At 41.4% G+C, this 22,300-nt stretch overlaps 1 protein-coding gene across 1 annotated transcript in view; it reads left to right on the top strand.

The window, feature by feature from the left end:
• Window positions 1-22,300, top strand: part of MACF1 (microtubule actin crosslinking factor 1) — a 340,332-nt gene that overhangs the window by 226,906 nt on the left and 91,126 nt on the right. Inside the window, exons 41-54 of the mRNA XM_052636851.1 lie at window positions 521-670; window positions 1,872-2,105; window positions 3,185-3,385; window positions 5,624-6,142; window positions 6,886-7,062; window positions 7,318-7,441; window positions 8,246-8,454; window positions 8,833-9,150; window positions 13,091-13,257; window positions 14,525-14,681; window positions 16,795-16,912; window positions 19,976-20,038; window positions 20,683-20,924; window positions 21,742-21,871. Coding sequence (XP_052492811.1) covers window positions 521-670; window positions 1,872-2,105; window positions 3,185-3,385; window positions 5,624-6,142; window positions 6,886-7,062; window positions 7,318-7,441; window positions 8,246-8,454; window positions 8,833-9,150; window positions 13,091-13,257; window positions 14,525-14,681; window positions 16,795-16,912; window positions 19,976-20,038; window positions 20,683-20,924; window positions 21,742-21,871 — 2,809 coding nt within the window. The remainder of the gene's footprint in view (window positions 1-520; window positions 671-1,871; window positions 2,106-3,184; window positions 3,386-5,623; window positions 6,143-6,885; window positions 7,063-7,317; window positions 7,442-8,245; window positions 8,455-8,832; window positions 9,151-13,090; window positions 13,258-14,524; window positions 14,682-16,794; window positions 16,913-19,975; window positions 20,039-20,682; window positions 20,925-21,741; window positions 21,872-22,300) is intronic.

Genomic DNA, 22,300 nt, shown 5'->3' with positions numbered 1-22,300 from the left:
GTGAGACATTTGATTTATATAAAGTCAGATTAATTATTAAGAAGCTCAATTAGCTTATAAATTATCCAGTTTCTTGATTTTTCCTCCTAGTCCAGTCCTTCTAATTTTCCATATTATGACTTCATATGTAGTGTATCATCCAGTTCCTGTAGAAGTGATCAGAGCCTGTCATTTATTATCATACCCAGTATCATCTATGGATTTTAAGCATCTAGGCTCTCTCTTCTCCATTTCCATGGATAATAAACAGTCTGGCAAACGAGCTTCCAAACCAAAACCTCAGAGCATTCTCACCTGAAATCACTCCTAATTGTAATTCAGGCCATAGATCTAGACCAATTGACTGTCCAAACGAGGGGAACTTTCTGAATATGATTTCTGTGCCTTTTCCTGCTCTAGTCTCCCACCAACTTTTCCATCCTTGTGATATAACCTTCCTGTTTTACATTTCAGGGAGTTATCTTATATTTATAAAATGAGAATCATTAATTATCTCTTGGCCCCTTTGCATTTTAATTAGACCCTGCAGAAACAACAAAATACCTGTCACCAGAAACTGGAGGATCTTTGCAGCTGGGTGGGACAGGCAGAAAGAGCATTGGCTGGCCATCAGGGTAGAGCCACCCAGCAGGATCTCTTTGCTTTGCAGAAGAACCAAAGTGACCTGAAGGTCAGTAAGAGTTAACTCACTTTTTTCATTCCTTCAGCAAGTAGTTAGAAAGGCTTGCTATGTGCCAGGCCCAGTGACTAGAGCCAGCAACATAGTGGTTAAATATCCCTGCTCTCATGAAGCTTACAGTGTCATGGAAGAGACAGACTTTACACAGATAATCACGAAAATGAGCATATAATGTATTCACTACTACTACTACTAAGTCACTTCAATCATGTCTGACTCTATGCGACCCCATAGACGGCAGCCCACCAGGCTCTCCCATCCCTGGGATTCTCCAGGCAAGAACACTGGAGTGGGTTTCCATTTCCTTCTCCAATGCATGAAAGTGAAAGTGAAGTCGCTCAGTCATATCCAACTCTTAACAACCCCATGGACTGCAGCCTACCAGACTCCTCCGTCCATAGGACTTTCTAGGCAAGAGTACTGGAGTGGGGTGCCATTGCCTTCTCTGATGTATTCACTAATATCTATAAATGAAATGTTACATAAGAACATATAACAGACCCAATCTTGACTTATATTTCAGAAGATTCCTTTAAGGAAGTATCACTTAAACTGAGAATCAAAGGATACATAGGGGTGGATGCATGAAGGGGTGGAAGGAGGAAGAAGACACGCTAGAGGGGGCCTTTGCATCAGTCTGAAGGTGGAATTGCGATCAAGCACAGTAGTTAAGAATTGGAAAAAAGCTAGTTTGACTGTACTGCAAAGAACAAAAGGAAGATTAGTGAACGATAAGCCTGAGGAGGAGGCAGGACCCAAATCATGCTAGGTCTTGTAGGCTACTTGAGGGTTTAGGAGTGATAACCAAGAGAGTTACGAAGAACCAGCCAGGTCTCAACACTGTTAAAGTCCCATTGTCAGCTCTGCTTTACAGAAGAATGATCTCTTTGAGGATAAGTCATTGTGAAACAAAAATCGTATTTGTGGGCATTTTCCTTTTATATCTTCACTAAATATCTTCTTAGAAATTTAAATTTTTCCTAAAAAATTAAATATTTTTAGAAGCTTCTTAATTAAAAAGCATTTAAAATTTTATTAGCTGCATTGGTTTAGGCATAAACCTGAGCAAGTTATAGTCAGGGACATATATCCATTGCAGATAATGTCATTCTAGTCATTCCATCTTCGTGCTGTTGAGAGGTCTTAGAAGTGCTAAAGTTGAAGCCTCTGCTATCTGTTTTCGTGTGTTAAGGATTTACAGGATGACATTCAGAATCACGCCACCTCATTTGCCAGTGTTGTCAAAGACACTGAAGGGTTCCTGGAAGAGAACCAGACTAAACTGAGTCCCGATGAGTTGACAGCTCTCCGGGAGAAACTTCATCAGGCTAAGGAGCAGTATGAAGCTCTCCAGGAAAGGACGAAGCTGGCCCAGAAGGAGCTGGAGGAAGTGGTGACCTCAGCCTTACAGCAGGAGACTGAAAAGGTAACCAGACTGCTATGAGGCTTGGTGTTTTTAAAAAAAAAAATTTGGTACCTCCACAAATAAAAGCTGATGGCCTTCCAGAGAGCATGGAATTGAGGAAAAGGGCTCATTCAGGAGCTGATCTACGAGTTGATATTTATTTTTATAAGAAACATTCTGAAGGACTTTAAGTCAGGAATAGTTGATAGAAAGTTCATATTCCAAATCACCGTCACCATTATCATCATCTTTGGGGAAAAAGCACAGGGCATATTTTTAACATGAATCTAGACTGGTGATCCAAGGGTGCTAATGAAGACGCCTGGGCAGTCTTAATGGGCCTCCAGTTCTCCTCAAACTGCCATTACAGTTTCAGTGGGAAATCATGGCACTGGGATAAACCAAAGAAGGTGAAGTCTCATGGTCTTCTGCACCCCACTTAGCACTGGCTAATTGAAGTAGAGTTCTTTGTCTGGCTGTGAACTTGTACACTAATTAGGGCGATGGAGAATGTGGAAAAGAGAAGTGCGTTACCTGAAGATGAATTCTGAAATACATGTACATATCACTTAGCATAACCTGTTTTATTAATAAAATACTTGAAGATTCAGAACATAGAATTTGAGAGGCAAGTTTCAGAATTCAGTGCTCTACTTGGCAGAGGAACAGATGAGATTGGTCTGGGATTTCTTTAAGGACGAGCAGCCAGGTAATCGAGTGTAATTGTGCTATTTTTTTATCCTACCAAGTTAGTGTGTAACTTCTGCATACCTAGCAAGGATTCTGTTAAAACCTGGAGGGTTGCCAGGACAAAATCACCACTTAACAGAGCCTTTTCAAATCCAGGGATTCAAATCCTTTGTTAAAAGTGATGAGCTATAGATCAAATTTAGGGATCATTTTAAATGATTATTTTTCAACAGAGTTAGAAGATGCTTATTTTTCTTTGTGGGTGCAAAGACTGTTTATACCCAGCCTTAGAGTTTCTCTCTCTCTCTCTTTTTTTTTTGACCTAAACATCTTTCCCTTTACTTAACCTTTGGTTATATGGTAGCTGAGTATTTAAGGCCTTCTCACTAGACTCCCCCTGTGGCTTTCAGAGTAAAGCAGCAAAGGAACTGGCAGAGAACAGGAGGAAGATTGATGCTCTCTTGGACTGGGTGACCTCAGTGAGATCATCAGAAGGACAGATGGAGCAGCTCTCAGGCAACCTGGAGAAAGGAGCCTTGGATACCACTGATAGTCACACTGGGCTGAATGAAGCCCCGGAGAAGCTGGACAAGCAGTGTGAGAAGTTGAAGGTGAGCACGTTAGCGTGTTCTCACAATGCTGAGTGAATCTCTCCTGCCCTGAGCAAGTCACCATAACCTCCTGCCCTAAATCCAGTGAGAATTTCTCATTTCATATCTCTGATTTCTCAGCAGCCTTAACACCCTTGACCACTCCTCTGGAAATAGTTTCCCCCTTGTTTCCATAGCAGTATCTTCCCTGGTGATTCTCCTCCCTCTCCTCTGGCCAGCTTCTGAAACACACTGACGCACTTCCAAGTTGTAGCCTAGGTCTCATCTTAATCATTTAGAATATAGGTAATCTCATCCACCCGTGACACTTCACTTCCTGTTTGTACTAGTGATCTCCATGTATTTATTTGTCTTCAGCCCAAATGGCTGTCCTGAGTGTATACATCCTTCTCTCTGTTTGCAGCTTGGAACCACAAGCACCTCAACTTGAGAAATGGGCCTCCTGTCTTCTAAAGTACCTCTCCCCCAACGGACATGTTCTTCCTAAATTCCCACTCACTTGCCTGGACTAAAACATCACCCTGGATTCCTCCCCCTCCCTCCCTCTCCCACTTTGAATCAGTCATCAAATCCCATGCTTCTTACATCTCTCAAAGACATCACACTTTTTATCTCCATCGAGGTATTATTGCAGTTCAGAACACAGCTTTCCCTTGTGTTACAGTAGCTTCTATTGGTTTCCTTGCCTCTTGACTTTTACCCTCAAGTCCATTCCCACACTACTAAGTGAGCTTTCTTAAATGCTGTCTTTCTGCTTAACTTTTTTAATGGTTCCCTGATGCTCTCAAGAAATCATTTCTTACTTTCCTCTACTCATTTATTCATTTAGCAATTATCAAGAACCCGCTGTATGACAGGCATTGGAGATAAACCAGTAAACCAACCAGACCCATCATCTCCACGATATTAACTGGCATGTGCAGGCATATTGTAGTGCATGATCAAAAGACTATTATATATTTAGGGAACTTAGAAGACACATGGGTCCCATATGTTAGTAGTCACACCTTTATAGCAAATAAAATTGGCTTAGCTGGAATGCTTCTGTTGAACACCCTGTGTGGGCCATTGCCTTATTTTGTATTCATAGCATTTCTGCCTCTTGCAAGCTACTTCCTGCGCTTGGCAGATCCGCTGTCGTGTGTACCCTAAAGCCATGGCAGTCTTAGCACAGAGCAGAAATGGTCCTCCTGTCACAGGCGCTTCCTGATACTGCTTGCTGGCAGCTCCATCCTAGCTGGGAAGGGAGCCACCTTACCTTGGGTGGATGAGCATGGGGACATCTTGCGGTACACAGACAAGCTGTAGTGCTGCCCCCTCCTTCTCTTTCAGCCAGATACATTTGTCACCCCAGCTTCCCTGAGATGGCGTCACAAGCTGAAGCTATCAGGTTGCCATTGTCCTTCTCTAGGGAGTTGCATTCACGGTACAGATAGTCAAGAGCACTTCCTAAGCAGCCACTGTCTTCTGTTAGCCTCGGGAAGAACATTTTAGGAACAAAACAAAGCAACCACAACTCTCCTCAAAGAACTTATGTTCCCTTTTTAAAATAGAAAAACGGTCCACATGTCTGCACATAAACATAGCACACACAAAGTGCAGACTACCTGTACTATCTGTACTATGCAGAAATACAGTCTATTCTTACTAATATGCAAATTGTTTATCTGAAAAACTAGTTTCCCAAGACGTTTTCTAGCAGGAACACTCTTCAGGGACATATGCGTGAGGTGTTTCACAGCTTAGCATTTGCAGATGGCCTGTTTTGTGCTGGCACATGTAGGACTTGTGAAGCTTGGTCACTCCTTCCATCAGTGTGGGTAGTTTTAGTTGGCCACTTGTACCGTCTCTTTGACCTGGGGTAGTTTAGTGAAGAGACTCCAGTTCTAGTCGCAGTTTGTCCCATAATTATCTACATGGCCTCTGTTAAGACATACAGCACCTTTTTGGCGTTCACGCATCCCCTCTTTGATGCGGGAATTACATAGTCCACCTGCACCGCAGATGGTGGCGCAAGTCTGATGAGATAACACGTGATAGCTGTCAGATCCTTTGTAAATCAGTTCACCTGGGATTAGCATATGGCATAATACCTAGCAATTCAGAGAGATTGGTGATATCTGAGCAGCTGGAAAAGTGGCCTATTGAGATCTCTCCCTACTTCCGGCTGTAGACATAACCAAGTCATTGTGGTATCCCTACTGATAGTCCTTTGTTTGGGGGGATTCTTTTTGCCAGGCTCGTCACCAAGAATTGCTGTCTCAGCAGCAGAATTTCATCCTAGCTACGCAGTCAGCCCAGGCCTTCCTGGACCAGCACGGCCACAGCCTCACACCCGAGGAACAACAGCTGCTGCAAGAGAAGCTTGGAGAGCTGAAGGAGCAGTATGCGACTTCCCTGGCCCAGTCGGAGGCAGAACTGAAGCAGGTGCTAACACTGCGGGATGAGCTGCAGAAGTTTCTGCAGGACCATCGAGAGTTTGAGAACTGGCTGGAACGATCTGAGAAAGAGCTGGAGAGCATGCATCAGGGAGGCAGCAGCCCCGAGGCCCTTCCCGCCCTGCTGAAGCGGCAGGGGAGCTTCTCGGAGGATGTCATTTCCCACAAAGGAGACCTGCGATTTGTGACTATCTCAGGACAGAAGGTCTTGGACACAGGAAACAGCCTCGATGATGGCAGGGAAGCATCAGCAACCGGAACCTTAGTGAAGGCCAAGCTGAAAGACGCGACAGAAAGATACAGCGCTCTCCATGCAGAGGTACGGGCGAGGCATCTGGCAGCCCTCACACAACCGTGGGTGGTTTCTGGGGCTTACAGTAAGAACCTCAGGACACAGTGAGCAAGTGGACTTGCAGAATGTCTTTATGAGCCTCTGGGGGGGGGGGGGAAATGTGGAGGCCCAGGGGCTTATGCTCGACCTGAGCACTATCTAGGGATATATCTCACTTCAGTGGTGAAGGTGGGAGTGATCGCCTCCCTGTATCTTGACCAGCAGGCGTGGACTCCCAAAAGACAGCACAGGGAAACTTAAACCAAATACATAGTCTTCATTCCTGGACAGAACATTTAGGGTAAATCTTCCTTAATCTTCCTCCCTATCAAAGAACTTCCTTTAGCTCTTAAGATACAGAATCTGCTTAGTTCTTTTTACCAGTCTTATGTTTTTGCCAACATCTTTAACGTTCCCAAAGGGAAAATGTTTTGTACCTTTGATCCCCACCTATGCTTGCAGCTTGATGTGTATTTCATCGGTAGCCTGTCATACAACTCATTGAGTCTTCCCCGGTATATAGTAAAGTTGGGGTGGATAGTATGGATCAAACAATCAGGACCCACTTGTAGAAGATGGTTGCTCCTGTCTACCTGGGAGGCTCACCTACCCTTACCTGCAGTCACAGTCAGGTCCCTGGAGCACAGTCAGGCCTCTTTGGACTTGCCTGGGAGGCTGCTGCCTCTGGCCTGACCTGCTTTGGTCTGCTTTCCCTTCTTTCTCTGGCACAGTGTACACGCCTGGGCGCTCACCTGAACACGCTGCTAGGCCAGTATCAGCAGTTTCAGAGCAGCGCCGACAGCCTACAGGCCTGGATGAAAGCTTGCGAGGCCAGTGTGAAGAAGCTCCTCTCAGATACAGTTGCCTCCGACCCTGGGGCCCTGCAACAGCAGTTTGCAACCACAAAGGTGAGCCAGGGCACGGGGTCTTGTTACACACAGCCCAGAGTGCCCTCAAAGCAAAGCAAGTGCTTGCAGAGGTGAAAGGCAGGGGTCGGGATGCCTTGGACGAGATCTGATTCCTGAACACTGTATTCTGACGTCTATTGCTATAGATAAACAGAATTATTCTACAGAGCTGCCCAGTAGCTCTCGATCCCTAGAAACCAGCTTTGATTACTTCACTCTAATAGTTTTCTTTTGTCCTTTTTCATGGACAAGCAGCAGTTGCAGGAGGAATTGGCTGAGCATCAAGTACCTGTAGAAAAACTCCAAAAAGTAGCTCACGACCTCATGGAAATTGAAGGGGAGCCAGCCCCAGACCGCAAGCATGTTCAAGAAACTACAGGTATGAAATAGCAGTGGCCAGAGTGCTCCCCTACCTCCAAGTGTGTCCCTCTGTTCTGTGATATCTCACACTGTGGTGTACAAGCATCTGTGCTGCTGGCGAGGAGCTGTGGATCCAAGCACAAAGAGCTAACCCTCTAATGAAGCTGAATCTCACACCATAGGAGGCCTTCGTGGCCTGGCTTCAACCCTTTTTCCGCAGACACTCGCCTTCCTACCACGCCCAACTTCCTTCCTTTCCCAAATGAGCTAGTCATTTCCTCATTGCTTTCCCCCTTAAGTTTGTCCTGTTTCTTAGCTGCTAAAATTTATCAAGTGCATATTGTGCATGATGAAATCTTGCTCCTGCTTCTAGATGTAACCAGGAAGTTACTTCCTTGGTAAACTCCTGACACCACCCCCACCCCCACCCCCAAGAAGTAAAGATAAGAAATAACTTTTCCTTCTGGCTTCTCTAGTACAGTACTCCTAGTACCAATATCGCACTTGTGATTTTATTTTTATGGTTAATTGATATGCCTTCCACTACCTACACTCTCTTTTAGAGTTTTAATGTTTGTGGAAGGCAGGACTTTATCATAATACTCTACAGTCCTCAGCACTGAGCGCAATTTTTGGCACTTAGTAGGTGCTAAATATACAATGCCTATTGAGTTTGGTTCAAATAGTGATGTATTTAAGCTTATTCTGTTTGCCTTGATGTCCATTGTTATAATAACTAACATGTACAATTTAAATACATTTTATAAAAAGTGCAACAGAAAAATTGTCTCCACTTTTTCTTGTCACGGCCTTGATTTTCCAGATTCCATACTCAGCCATTTCCAACACCTCTCCAGCAGCCTGGCGGAGCGCTCTGCTCTGCTGCAGAAGGCAATTGCCCAGTCTCAGAGTGTCCAGGAAAGCCTGGACAGCTTGTTGCAGTCCATCAGAGAAGTTGAAAATAACCTGGAAGAGGAGCAGGTGGTGTCGCTGTCATCAGGAGTCATCCAAGAAGCCCTGGCCACTAACATGGTGAGACTTGTACCCCAGGCGTTAGCATAGAGGATATATTTGCCACCTACCATAGTGACATCATTTTGGAAAAGTATCAGGAAAAGAATGTATTCCATGAATATTCTAATAGACTTAGAGATGATGACTAATCAGTGTAAAGGTATGTCCGCTCAATTTCCAAACCATTGGTAAACTTGAGGGAGAGTGAAAAGAGCAAAGTCATTGGTGGCCTGGGGTGGAGAAGAAAGAGTATCGGTGATGTTCTGAAGGTTCAGTTGGAATCCTTCAAGCCTTCTTGAGGAGGTGAGCATGTAGTTACTAGAAGTTTATTAGTCTGTGGTTCGGATGTCCCAGAATAAGTGAGCCAGGAGCTGACAGATATGCTCTTGATGACAGAAATTGAAGCAGGACATTGCTCGGCAGAAGAGCAGCTTGGAGGCCACCCGTGATATGGTGACCCGATTCATGGAAACAGCAGACAGCACCACGGCCGCTGTGCTGCAGGGCAAACTGGCTGAGGTGAGCCAGCGCTTCGAACAGCTCTGTCTACAGCAGCAAGAAAAGGAGAGCTCCTTAAAGAAGCTTCTGCCCCAGGCAGAGATGTTTGAACATCTCTCTGAGAAGCTGCAGCAATTCATGGAAAACAAAAGTCGGCTGCTGGCCTCTGGGAATCAGCCAGATCAGGATATTGCACATTTCTTCCAACAGATCCAGGTGAGGCTTTATCTGCCAGATTGGTGGAAAAAGGGGAAGGAAGGGCAAGGAACAACAAATGTTTACTGAGTATGAGCACATAGTATGTTAGTCAGTACACTGGAAACTTGACCTGCATTGTCTAAAAGAATTCTCACAGCCATCCTGTAAACTTGGTATTGTTTGTTCATTTTTAAAAAACACAGCATAGCTTTATTTTTCACTCATAGCATGTGTTCAGCCCAGATCAGCAGGGATACTTAGCTCGCCATAATCACTCAGTCTTTCAAGTTGATGGAAACTTCATCCTGACATATGTTTTCATGATTCCTACTGCAAAGGGAAGAGCGCACACCATATCCAGTTGCATTTTATTAGTCAAAGCAAGTTTCACACGATCATACCTGACTTTCAAGGTGGGTAGAGAAGTGTAATCCTACCATACACCTAGTAGGCAGAGCTGAAAATACGACCTTCCACAGATTCAGATGTGTATCCAGGAGTAGAATTGCTGGATCACAGTCTATGCCTGTACTTAATTTGATCAAGTAGTGGCTAACCTGAGCTCCAGAATGGCTGCAGCTGCCCACCTACCCACCTGTAGTACCTTAGCATTGCTCTATGCCCACATCACTACCTTGGGTTTATCCAGCTATGTGACCTTTTCCATACTGTACTGTGAGCTCATTGTTTGGTTTGGTTTGGTTTGCTCTCCTCACGTCTTGCTTTTTGTTTTGAAAAATTTTCAGATTCTAGAAGAGTGAAAGGAATAGTACAGTAAACACTTGCATACTTTTCATCTCGATCTACCAATTGCTGTTTCCTTTCTCTTTATAAATGTGTAAAAGAGTGTCACCGTGGGGTCCCATATTCATTATCATTATTGTTCTTTTTTATATTCGAGCAATTTCCCATTTTTGCTCAATGAGAGCCTCTTAGGCTGTCTCCTGGTGTCTTTTTGACATGTCCCTACAGTATATTAGTACTGTCTTACTTTCAGCACAGTGTGTCACGGTCACCTTGTAATTTCCCTGTCCCATGAAATCCCCTATTTCTCCAAGGAAGCCTATTTTTACTGGAGAATTATATTTAGACATCAAAATCCAGATACTGCATGAGCCACTAGGATGCCATTGCTTCTAGGTCCTTTCAGTGGGTAGGATTAGGAAATCTTTCTCTCTCTCTCTCTCTTTTTTTGTTACCTATTTTTATTTTATTTTTAATTTTTTAATTGAAATATAGTTGATTTACAATGTTGTGCCAGTCTCTGCTACACAGCATAGTGACTTGGTTACAGACGTTCTTTTTTTTTAATATCTATTATGGTTTATCACAGGATATTGAACATAGTTCCCTGCGCTGTATAGTAGGACCTTGTTGTTTATCCATCCTACCTGTGATAGTTTGCATCTGCTAATCCCAGGCTCCCAGTCCTTCCCTCCCCCACCCCACTTCCCCTTGGCAACCACAAGTCTGTTCTCTGTGTCCGTGAGTCTTTTCTGTTTTGTAGGTAAGTTCATTTGTGCCATGTTTTCTCTCAGCTTGTCTTTTGTTTTTCCTTAGGATGTTTTTTGGTCATGTAAAATTTTTTGTTAAATTTTTACACAGTAGATTTTATCAGTTTTTGTTTTAATTGAAATAATACAGTTGACATACAATATTATGTTAGTTTCAGGTGTTCAACATAGTGGCTCAACATTTCAATACAGTATGAAATGATTACCATGATAGGGCTAGTAAACATCTGTCCCCACTCAGAGTTATTACAGTGTTATTGACCATATTCCTTATGCTATATGTTATATCCCTGTGATTTAGATTTATTTTATTACTAGAAATTTACGCCTCTTAATTCTCTTCATCTGTTTCTGCCTTTCTCCCACCCTTCTTCCCTCTAACAACCACCTGTTTATTCTCTGTATTTATGAATCTGTTTCATTTTTGTTTGTTCCCTTGTTTTGTTTTTGAGATTTCACATATAAATGAGATCAACAGTATTTGTCTTTCTCCGTCTGCTTTATTTCCTTTAGCATCATACACCCTAGATATCTCCATGTTGTCACAAATGGCAAGACTTCATGCTTTTTATGGCTGAGTAATATTCCTCTGTGTGTGTGTGTGTGTGTGTGTGTGTGTGTGTGTGTATATGTATCACATCTTCTTTATCCATTTATATTCTGGGCTTTCTATAGTGTTCCATTGATGTATATGTCTTTGTGTGTGTGCGCCAAGACTATACTGTTTTGATGGCTTTGTAGTATAGTTGTAGTAACTCTGGAGTATGGTTTGAGGCTAGACGTATCACTCTTTTACTGAAGATGTATTTTTAGTCATAGTTTGAAAGCCTTTTGCCACATTCAGGTTATGATGAACTCTACCTACACAGTTTCTTTTTTTCTCCTCTCTTTTTAAAATTCTAATACTTTAACAATTCAAGTTTATTCTGAAGTATATATGAAGTATAAATTCAAGTTTATGTTTTCCCAAAGTTCTATCTAGTTGTCCCATTGTCATTTATTTGCAAAATCTGTATTTACCCCAGTGATTTGAGAATCTGTCTTTATCATATACAAAATGTCATATGTATTCATGTCTGTTTCTTGATTTTCTATTCTATTTCACTGGTCTTTCTGTTAACATTCTAGAGGATTTATGCTATGTTTTACTATCTGGTAAGGCTAATCTCCCCCATTTTTTTCTTTTTTAGGATTTTTCATAGCTATAATTGTACATTTATTTTTGCATGTGAACACTTGAATCAACTTTATCAGTCTTAGAGAAAAATGTTGGTCACATTTTATTTGGGTCACTTATTCACAACATGTGTGTGCACACATACACACACACACACATCTTCATGGACGTTCTTCCACGTTTACAGGTCTGCTTTCATGTCGTTCAGACATGTTTTAAAGTTTTATTTGTAAAGGTTCTGTACATTTCTTATTAGTTGATTCCTAAAATTGTACCTTTTATGCTGCTATTGTGTTATTCTTAATTTTAATATGTTGAGTTTATATTCTTCTCCCTTCTTGGATTACTTCACTTTTCAATCTGGTTATGTTGTTGATTCTCTGAGATTTTACAAATATACTTTCATGTAATCTGCAAATATAGTTTTATCTCTTCTTTTCTAATTATCATGCCACAAAATGTTTTTTTCTTACCCAATTGCATTGGCCAATATCTTCAATATGGTGTTAAATAACAGTAAAGAGTTTATTTACCTGTTTTAAAGAATAGACAGACTATGAAAGCTTAGAGAAGTTTAATAGCTTAAGATCATAGACTAGTAAGTGACAAAGCCATGATTGAATTTCACATCTTTTCTGCACCAGAAACTTATATTCTTTTTATTCTGTCATCCTGCCTCTGGATTCTTCAAAGATTTGTTTAAAGGAGACGAGGCTCCTTTCTAATTTCCAGCCATTCTCAAGTGGATTGGAGAAATCCTACATATTTTATGTTTTGATCTAGCAATCAACATAGTGAACACCCTCAATTCTTGTTCCTTCTTTTTCTTTTTTTCAGTGTATTTATTTTTGACTGTCCTAGGGCTTCACTGCTGCGTGTGGGCTTCCTCTAGTTGCAGCAAGTGAGGGCTGCTCTCTCGTGCAGTGCATGGGTTTCTCACTGTGGTGTCTTCTCTTGTTGAGAGCATGGCCCCAAGGGTGTGCGGGCTCAGTAGTTGCAGCTCCTGGGCTCTAGAGCACAGGCTCAGCACATGGGCTTAGTTGCCCTTGGGCATGTGGACTCTTCCCAAATCAGGGATCAAACCCATGCCTCCTGCATTGGCAAGTGATTCCCAACCACTGGACCACCAGGGAAGTCCTTGTTCCCTCTTTTTCTACGATTAGAGAGAATATGTCCCAGCTTTAATCTAGATACCTTTCATTCTTTTAGAGTCTTAAGTATTTATAAAGATCAGAGGACTGAATACATTTCCTTGTTTGCTTGGCAGGAGCTCAATTTGGAAATGGAAGACCAACAGGAGAATCTGGATGCTCTTGAGCACCTAGTCACTGACCTGAGCTCCTGTGGCTTTGCTCTGGACCTGTCCCAGCACCAAGACAGGGTGCAGAACCTCAAAGAGGACTTCACAGAGCTACAGAAGACGATTAAAGAAAGGTGAGTTTTCATATGTGTGTCAGTGTCATGGAGCTAATTTGTTCTTGCTGTTGAATGAAATGACTTCTCCTTCACCAGAAAAGATAGCATCAAAATTCTGATACTGAGCTGTAAGGGATTGGAAAATGCCTCTTTGAGACAAAGCTACTCGGTCTATGTAATACTTAGTGGTCTTTCTGTTAGTAAATAGTGAGTTCCTTCTCAGTAATGGGACTCACTTCCCCCTCTGTACAAGGGAAAGCCCAAGTCACATGGACCAAACAGAATAAATCACAAGACAGCAAGAAGGATTGTGGTAGGATTAGAAATAATGAGAAAAAATGGAAGAGAATTTGCAGACATAATTAGAGGTTATTTGGCACTCACATTGCTGGTTTTGACCACATTTCAGTTGCTATAATGGAGGAGTTTCTGGATTCTTCTTGAAGGCAAACATGGGAATGTATGACAAAGGTGGCTGATTTCAGGTTATTGGCTCACTGTTGAAAAGCTATAATTCCCTCCTCAGAAAGCCTCATGTGGGTTTAAAAGTTTGATAAGACTTTTCTTGGTTTAGCTATAAATATCTCGATTTGGCAGAGGACTGCCTTAGTGACTAGAGGAAAGCAGTTGCTCAAATCACCACTGTGAGCAGGAGGTTATTTAGTGCAGGCGAAAGGGATAGGACACAGGCCAAGCAGGTTTTGTCTTTCTTTCCCTTTGCGGAGGGCCTTTAGCTATATGAAGAACCAGGATCACTGGTCTGAAGTCTAACAGATGTGACCATTTCCAAAACTTAATTTCAAAATTGAATTCTTTCTCCTTGATTTATTTGACTCATGGGTGTGCTTAGCCTAACTTCTCTGAGCCTCAGTTTTGGCATCTTCCTTGCTCAAGGAATTAGCATGTGAATTGGGCCTTAAAAGAGTCAAAGACCTAAGAAGTAGCAGAGCTGAACTTGAGATCCAAAGCCTGCATTCTTTCCATTGTATCACAGTACCTAAATAGCAGTCTCCCTTTAGTTTTTCTCACTTTCACTTTAGCCTCGAGTAAGATTGAAGACTTCTTTCCCCAGAAATGTCCAAACAAGGGCAACAGATTCCTCAGTTTGATGCTCTCCTACATTATATGTGGTTGTTTAGTCCGAGCTGCCATGGAAAAGATTATGAGATGGGAAGGCCCTGTTAGGAAACTGATGCCTAGAGTCCTAGAACAAACCTAGTTTTAGTTCAAGTTGACTTCTTTACAAAGCTTCGTCTGGCAAGTAACAAAATGTCTCCCTTGACAGAGAGGAAGATGCATCGTCTTGCCAGGAGCAATTAGATGAATTCCGGAAGCTGGTTAGGACTTTCCAGAAATGGCTGAAGGAAACTGAAGGGAATATTCCACCTGCAGAGACTTTCATGAGTACTAAAGAGCTGGAAAAGCAGATTGAACACCTGAAGGTAGGTGAACAAAAGGATCCCCAGGAGTCAGGCTAGACAGCAGTTTTGAAGCTAGTGTGTACTCATTTCAATCTGTGGTGGGGAGTGGTGTGAGAAACCCAAGTTGTCCATCTGTATCAGAACAGCAGTGCCTCCATGCTCTTCATGTGAGTTCCGCCTACCCCTGTCCAAGCACTGAGCACCAAAACATCTACTAAAAAAAAAAAAAATCTGGGAATGATATCTATAAAGTTTCAGCTCTTTAGGGGGATGCCTGTCATGCTGTGGTAAGCCATAGGAAAAATGGTGATCAGAGTCCAGTCTTGAGAAGCTTACACTCTCATCGTGTGTTAGACAGTTATATGGGAGCAAGTGACCAGACATGTGATCACAAAATTTAGAGAATTTCTCCATAACTAATTAAAAGAAAGTTAGAGTCAGTAGTGGGAAGACACCGACAAGGGTAGTATCCACCTTTCTCCCATCTGTTGTAAAATCTCTTCTCTGCTATCTTGATTCATTTTCATCCAGCTCTGTTTGCACCTCTAACATGTTTCTTATTTGTATTGAAACCAGCCTCCATCTAACTCTCATGCATTTGTCCTTATTTTCTTAGTAAAACAGGATTTATCCTGAATAGATGAAAGGGAAGAGTTTGATTGTTTTCACAGAGAGGGTGCCAGGAGCATTTGCTGTGGAGAGTTCCCTAGGACAGAGGTTCCCTGATTTCTTGGTTCATGGTGCCCTTTATGTTTCAAGACATTTTTCATGGCACTTCAAGGCCAGAGAAAACCTAAAAAACCTCACTTGCTAAGTGGTCAGAACCAAACAGCTTAACAGTAGTTGTTCACATGGTGTCCAACAGATGTCACTGTTTTTCCCTCAAAAATTTAAAATATCCTATGAGTCAGTGCAGAGTTTGAGAACTGTGGCTCTTTGGAATCAAGAGTGACTAATAAAAGAACTGACAAAGTCTGAACTGACAAGGTTAAGTTTGAAGTTTGGCGCATGAGCTTGCCAGATGTTCATGACTCTGTGTCTTTGCTGCTGCTGCTCTGCAGCTTTAAGTCAAAAGCAAACTAAGTAGGAATTCAGTTTGGAGGAAGGGGTTGAAGCCTAGGATCATATCCTTTCTTGGAAAGGAGTAAAATTCTACTTCTATAGCAGGCAGTTCACAGCTTAGAGACAATATTACCGGACACTTTTGTCTTAGAGCAGATGTCATTGTTTCGTAATGGCTTTCTGTGATGGTTAGAGCTCTGACTTCAAACCCAATATAAAGTTCCCCTGAAAATGCAAAGTGTAGTCTATGATTCTGTGTATTTCTCTACATCTCAGTGTCTAGCGCCTCATCTTACCTTCCAACACCATTTCCTTTATGTTCTTTAATGCATAGTATTCCTTTTGTCCACCTGGCAAACTCTTTATCTTAATGACAACCTTTCCTCCTTTCAGGCAGTTAGATGTGTCTCCTTTTGTGTCCTTAGAGTCTAGTTGGAGAAGGCAATGGCACCCCACTCCAGTACTCTTGCCTGGAAAATCCCATGGATGGAGGGGCCTGGTAGGCTGCAGTCCATGAGGTCGCTAGGAGTCAGACACGACTGAGCGACTTCACTTTGACTTTTCACTTTCATGCATTGGAGAAGGAAATGGCAACCCACTCCAGTATTCTTGCCTGGAGAATCCCAGGGACAGGGGAGCCTGGCTGGTTTCTGTCTATGGGGTCGCACAGAGTTGGACACGACTGAAGCGACTTAGCAGCAGTAGCAGCAGCAGCAGAGTCTAGTGGCTCTCCATATTTCTGTAATATCATTTATCACATTATAATTGATAATCTGAGCTGTTGGTTTAGGAACTGTGTCATAATCCTATTTCGTATCCCCAGTGTTTGGCATGATGCCTGGTGTATAATAAATGCTCAAAAAAATTTTTTTTTGCTTGATAAATGAATGAATGAATGAGAAGGTCTTGAGTCTTCCAGCTGGCTAAACCAAGTTCTTGAAATGACTGAATAAATGAAAATGGTTACTTAATGCTTAACAAAACTTTGGGGGAGTTTATGTAGAACAGGTGTCCATAATTATGAGGAGAAAGCCTCCAAATACTACATTCTGCTATTTTGTTCTTTAAACAGAGTCTCCTAGATGACTGGACAAGTAAGGGGACTTTGGTAGAGGAAATCAATTGTAAAGGTACTTCTTTAGAAAATCTCATCATGGAGATCACAGCACCTGATTCTCAAGCCAAGACCGGTGAGTGCAGGCTCTTGAAAAAGTATTGAATAAACATCATTCTTTCCTTTGGCCTTTGATGATGACCCCTTGTTAGAATCAAGGTTGGATATGAGAACAAAGGAGGCTTCACAAAGGAGGCAGTCTTCCTCCTCAACCTGATCTGTTTTCCCTTTTGCTTTGTAACATTGCTCCATTTTACAGAATCTCTTCCCATGATGGGAGAAGTAAAGAGACTAGGTGGCCCACATAGAACTGATAAATGAACATAGAAGGATTAAAATAGGATTTTCCATCTTGAGGAATTTCCCTCTTCTAAATATGTGAATAGCGTGGCTATTCATTAACTTTAAATTGGGGTCAGTGGTATAAGCGTATCTTGGGAGAGGCTAGGTTTTTAGGAGTCAGCATTGATACACCAGAAACTGGTATACTTATTGGAAGTGCATACAAAGAGTGTGCCCAGATGTATGAATAGTCTCTGCCTACAAATTAAGTCTTTCAGACAAATGCATCCTGAGCTCACAGTCACTTGCTGGTTGTTAACTGGGATCTCCTAGATTTTATTACCAGACTGTGTTAATGCATTCCCATAGTCCCTTAAATAGTAAGAGTGAAGTATGCTTTCTCTTTTCCCCCTGAGAATGGCTAGTTTCCTTTTGTATTCTAAAGTTTTAAAGATGTCTGGAATAACCTAGAAGTGACAGCATTTCAGGGAATTGGTAACTTATATTTTCTAACACTTAAACTTCTAAGTTCAGTGACTTTTGTGACATCACCCAGCAAACTTTTTCTATAAAGGGCCGTAAATATTTTAGGCTTGTGGGTCATATGGTCTCTGTCACACTACATGCCTTTGCCATTGTAGCACAAAAGCAGGCATAAACAATATATAAATGAATGGGTGTGGCTGTGTTCCAGTAAAGCCTTGTATACAGAAACAGGTGGAGGGACAGATCTGCTGGTGAACTAACGCTTTCTGACTCCTGAAATGGATCAGTGATTGTCAAATTCTTTTACTAGCATCTATTTAAAAATTAAATCTCCTATAGAACTATACTCTATAAAACAAATAAAAATATTTTAGTGGCATGAATTTCCCTTATAAGTAAATTTATAGCATTTTATATATTATAAAATCCATCAATTCATCAATGAATATTAAGGTTATCTTAGTAAATATAGAAATGTGAAGGAAAGAAAAGAATATTTGAATGACTGCTTCATTATTTGATTATTTCTCCATTTTTTTCTTAGTTGCACTGTATCAAAAAAATATGCTTCACACAGATAAATAGGTGCAAATGATGGCAAAAGTTTTTAAAGTTCACTATACTATACGAAGTGTTAAGAGTTCTGTTATTACACAGTTCTACCTAATGAGAGCCTGCTTTGAGCCTTTTTGTCATTTTATGTAATACACATGTGCTATAGATGTTTTCCTTTGTATATGAGTGGACATGTGTCAGATTGAATATTTTAAAGAGTTAGAGAAGAACTACAATTTTTCCCATCAGTGACCCTCAGAAAGCAGTTAAATGTATGCACAGAGGTGCAGGAGCTCCTTTATTCCCCCCCAAAAGCAGCATGAAGTGAAGTGAAGTGAAGTCGCTCAGTCGTGTCTGACTCTTTGCGACCCCATGGACTGTAGCCTACCTGGCTCCTCTGTCCATGGGATTTTCCAGGCAATAATTGACTGTATCTACTGGGTTAATGTGGTGTTCACCGTGATAGAACGTGCATGTTTTACTGACATTTCTAAGTACTTAGAAATATATGCTGAACCTTAAAGTTAAACCAAACATTTACAGAGTCCCTAAAGCACCTTTTTAGTTATTTTGAAAACCAGTGTGAAGATCACTACCCTGAGTGCTTTTAAAGTTCTCTTCCATCTTTGAAAATGCGTGAATGTTCTAGTTCCTTACGTTTGTGAGCTCTTTTGGCTTCATAAAGTGCTTTCACATACACTGCCTCACTACCTCTCACCTGTAACCCCGTGAAAGCTGACAAGATTATCTTCATATCCCAGAGAAGATACTGAAGTCTGTCCACAGACTGAGGCTCATGTACTGAGTTAGTGACAGTCTTATCTAGACTGTCTTCTTCAAATTACTAGTCCAGTTTCTTTTTAGCCATCACCACACTGAAGTGGAATATGATCTTTGTGTTTGATCTATTTTTTAATTGAAAATACAATAATTTTAACATTTAAAAATTTTGCAATCACTGTTTTCTAATATAACCTCACACATAACTTTTTCCACAGTGAAATTAGTGCATGTGAGAGTCTTAGTCAGCTCTTGGAATGTTACATTATGTCATGACTGTTCTTCACATTTCTTTATAATCTTTGTAATTGCATGATCTGGTTTTTACTTACTTGGGATACTCCTGAAACGTAAGGAATCAACTTGGAGAGAATATAGGTCAAACTGTGGTAATTAGAAACAGAACCAACGACCCTAAACAGAATTTATGGGAATGTTTATGAGCCAGATTTATTGACACTTAGAATTTCTGTTTTCTGGTGGGGTAAGGGGAGCAGAAAGTCATGGGGAAAAAAAAAAAAAAAGACAGGGAATCTTTTGAAACAATATAAGAAGGGCTCACTTTTATGTCTTTACTAAAAGAATGCTGCTTTTTATGTCCTTAATTGTACTTACTGTTTATTTTTATTATGGTGAACAACATTGATGTTAAAGTTGAACCTTTTTGGCTATATTATAAATCCTCATTCCAAAGTATGTCAGATATTTGTCTTGAGACTTAGTCACTCTGCTAAATACTTGCTTCACAAAATTAGGGCAGAGTCCAAAGAGTTCAAATTGGAGATTTAAGAAGGGAATTTGGATTTCCTCTAGAAAGGATTAGTAATCGTTACTGCTAAGGAGCTGAATCACCGCTAGTGACAGTGTTGCCTGGCAGCTAAAATGATCTGTCTCTTTCCACGAGTATGTTGTCTTGTGCTGTGTTAACTTCCTGATACCTGCGCTTACAGTGAGTGCCAAAGAATAAACTCGGTGCTTGTATGTATTCCTAACACGTTTTGTCTTGCCCTGTTTGTCTCTCTGTCCTTCTGCTCAGGTTCCATACTGCCCTCTGTAGGAAGCTCTGTAGGCAGTGTGAACGGATACCACACCTGCAAAGGTGAGAATGCCATTTCAACAGTGCCTCTTTGTTGGGTGTGTTAGGACAGTGTTCGTGTTTGCATCTGTGTATGTTTCCATATGTGTGGAAAGACTGCTGCTAGGATGGTCTGTAAGGGTAAGAATCTGGGGAGAAGTAACCGTGATGCCTCTTTGTTGCTAGCTAAAGGCTAAAACCGATTGGCGGGCAGTGAAATAAAGGTACAAGCAAATAAACTGGACCACTAGATAAGACCAATAGGAAAAGACTTGGAAGAAAATGTATGCAAATCTTTGAATTATAAATAAGTTACACTAGAGGTGGTCTAATCTAGCCCTGAGACTCCCCACCAAGTTTTCTTTGTAGTTAAAAGAGGTAGAAGAATACGTCAAATCCTTCACTCTCTTTACTTTCGCTGCTCCTGTGTTTACTTAGTATTTTATTATTTTATTTATACATGTGAGTATGTCATGCCAAAATCAGAATGAGAGCTCTTTTGCTTTTTGTTTGTAAACAGGAACTTTTATGTGATTTAGCAGGAAGATAATCTCTAGTTCACTAGAAAGAGTGGGAGAGATACTTAATCCTGATGAATAATTTAGTGAGGAACCAGTGGGGATACTTGAGAACTATTCCCAGTCTGATTTCTGTTTCTGTGATGCTAGATCTGACGGAAATCCAGTGTGACATGTCAGATGTAAACTTGAAATATGAGAAACTTGGGGGCTTGCTTCGGGAACGGCAGGAAAGCCTTCAGGCTGTCCTGAGCAGAATGCAAGAAGTTCAGAAGGAGGCAAGCTCGGTGCTGCAGTGGCTGGAATCAAAAGAGGAAGTCCTGAAAGGCATGGACGCCTCTTCATCTCCAACCAAGACAGAGACAGTGAGAGCTCAGGCTGAGTCTAACAAGGTACTGTGTTCACAATAGCAGCATCTCAATACTAAGAGGAAAGGGCTGTTGTACTAGTGTTCCTGCCTGTGCCCAGGGGCCTGAGAAGGAGACATGGCCAACCACCCCGTCATGATGAGCAGAGTGTTTGATTTTCAAATTCTTAGTATGCCTAAATTCTCCCAGAGAACTTTCTTGCCAATGAAATTAGAAGTTGTTACAAATCGGATTGAGAAACAAAACCAGATCCGTTTGCAGAAGGAGAATAAGGACAATAGCCCTCCTCAGAAGCATCAGTTCAGAGAATGAGATCTCATTTTCTATGTGATGGTGTAGCCAAAACATCCCATCAAAGCACAATTTAGAGGGATCTAAACTGCCATGATTGCAGTTCATTCTTAGGATTGACATGTAGGACTAGAGAAAATGGTGGAAGAAATAAGACCATGTAAAAAATTCAGTAAACAATTTTCTCCCCAAGTTTGAATATTCCATTTGAGCCTAGCATATCAACATTTACAACTGCATAAGGATCACTGTTATCATCATCATGATCAGGATCAATTCCTGACACTTTCAGTTTATAGGGATTAGTTATTTTCCTATAGTTACTAATGTATGTTACATAAAAGGAATTCAGATCTTGCCATCTAGCTTTTCCTTTTAAGTACAAATTCAAGCAGAAAGGTTAGGTATGTTAAAGTCATAAAACAAGTCGTGGAGAGAATCAGAAGTTGAGCCTGTAATTGCTGCCCCATCTTTCCATCATTTCCTCTAAACTCCAAGCTTTGTTTCCTGTCCAGAAATCTCATGGTGTGTGTGATGTTCTTTCTCCTAGGCCTTCCTGGCTGAATTGGAACAGAATTCTCCAAAAGTCCAAAATGTAAAGGAAGCCCTGGCTGGATTACTGATAACATATCCCAACTCACAAGAAGCAGAAAACTGGAAGAAAATGCAAGAGGAGCTCAGTATGTTATCACAGGGGTGTTACAAATTCGCTAAATTGCTTGTCCTCAAACAAATATAGGCTTTCAGCACATCCAGTAAACAAGAATTATTTTTTGTTAATTGTCATAAGCCAGCAAGAAAGGCAGGTAGGGTTAGAGAATGAACCTGATCATGGAAAAAATTCAGAGATTCCACTCAAAGTGTCAGAAGTTTGGCTTCTTTGGGCAAGTCAAACGGACAGTCTTTCTGTGACAAAGAGAGCATTGATGATAAAAATTAAAAACAGGAAATAACCTAAACATTCAGTGAAGGAGTTAGATAAATTATGCTGTACTCGTGGAGAAGAAAATGGCAACCCACTCCAGTATTCTTGCCTGGAAAATCCCATGGATAGAGGAGCCTGATGGGCTACAGTCCATGGGGGGTCACAAAGAGCTGGACACAACTGA

Source organism: Budorcas taxicolor, chromosome 3 (assembly GCF_023091745.1).
Source record: "Budorcas taxicolor isolate Tak-1 chromosome 3, Takin1.1, whole genome shotgun sequence".
In the NCBI taxonomy this organism is placed as follows: domain Eukaryota; kingdom Metazoa; phylum Chordata; class Mammalia; order Artiodactyla; family Bovidae; genus Budorcas; species Budorcas taxicolor.
Note: the sequence above shows the minus strand (reverse complement) of the source record. Positions and strands in the feature narration are given on the sequence as shown.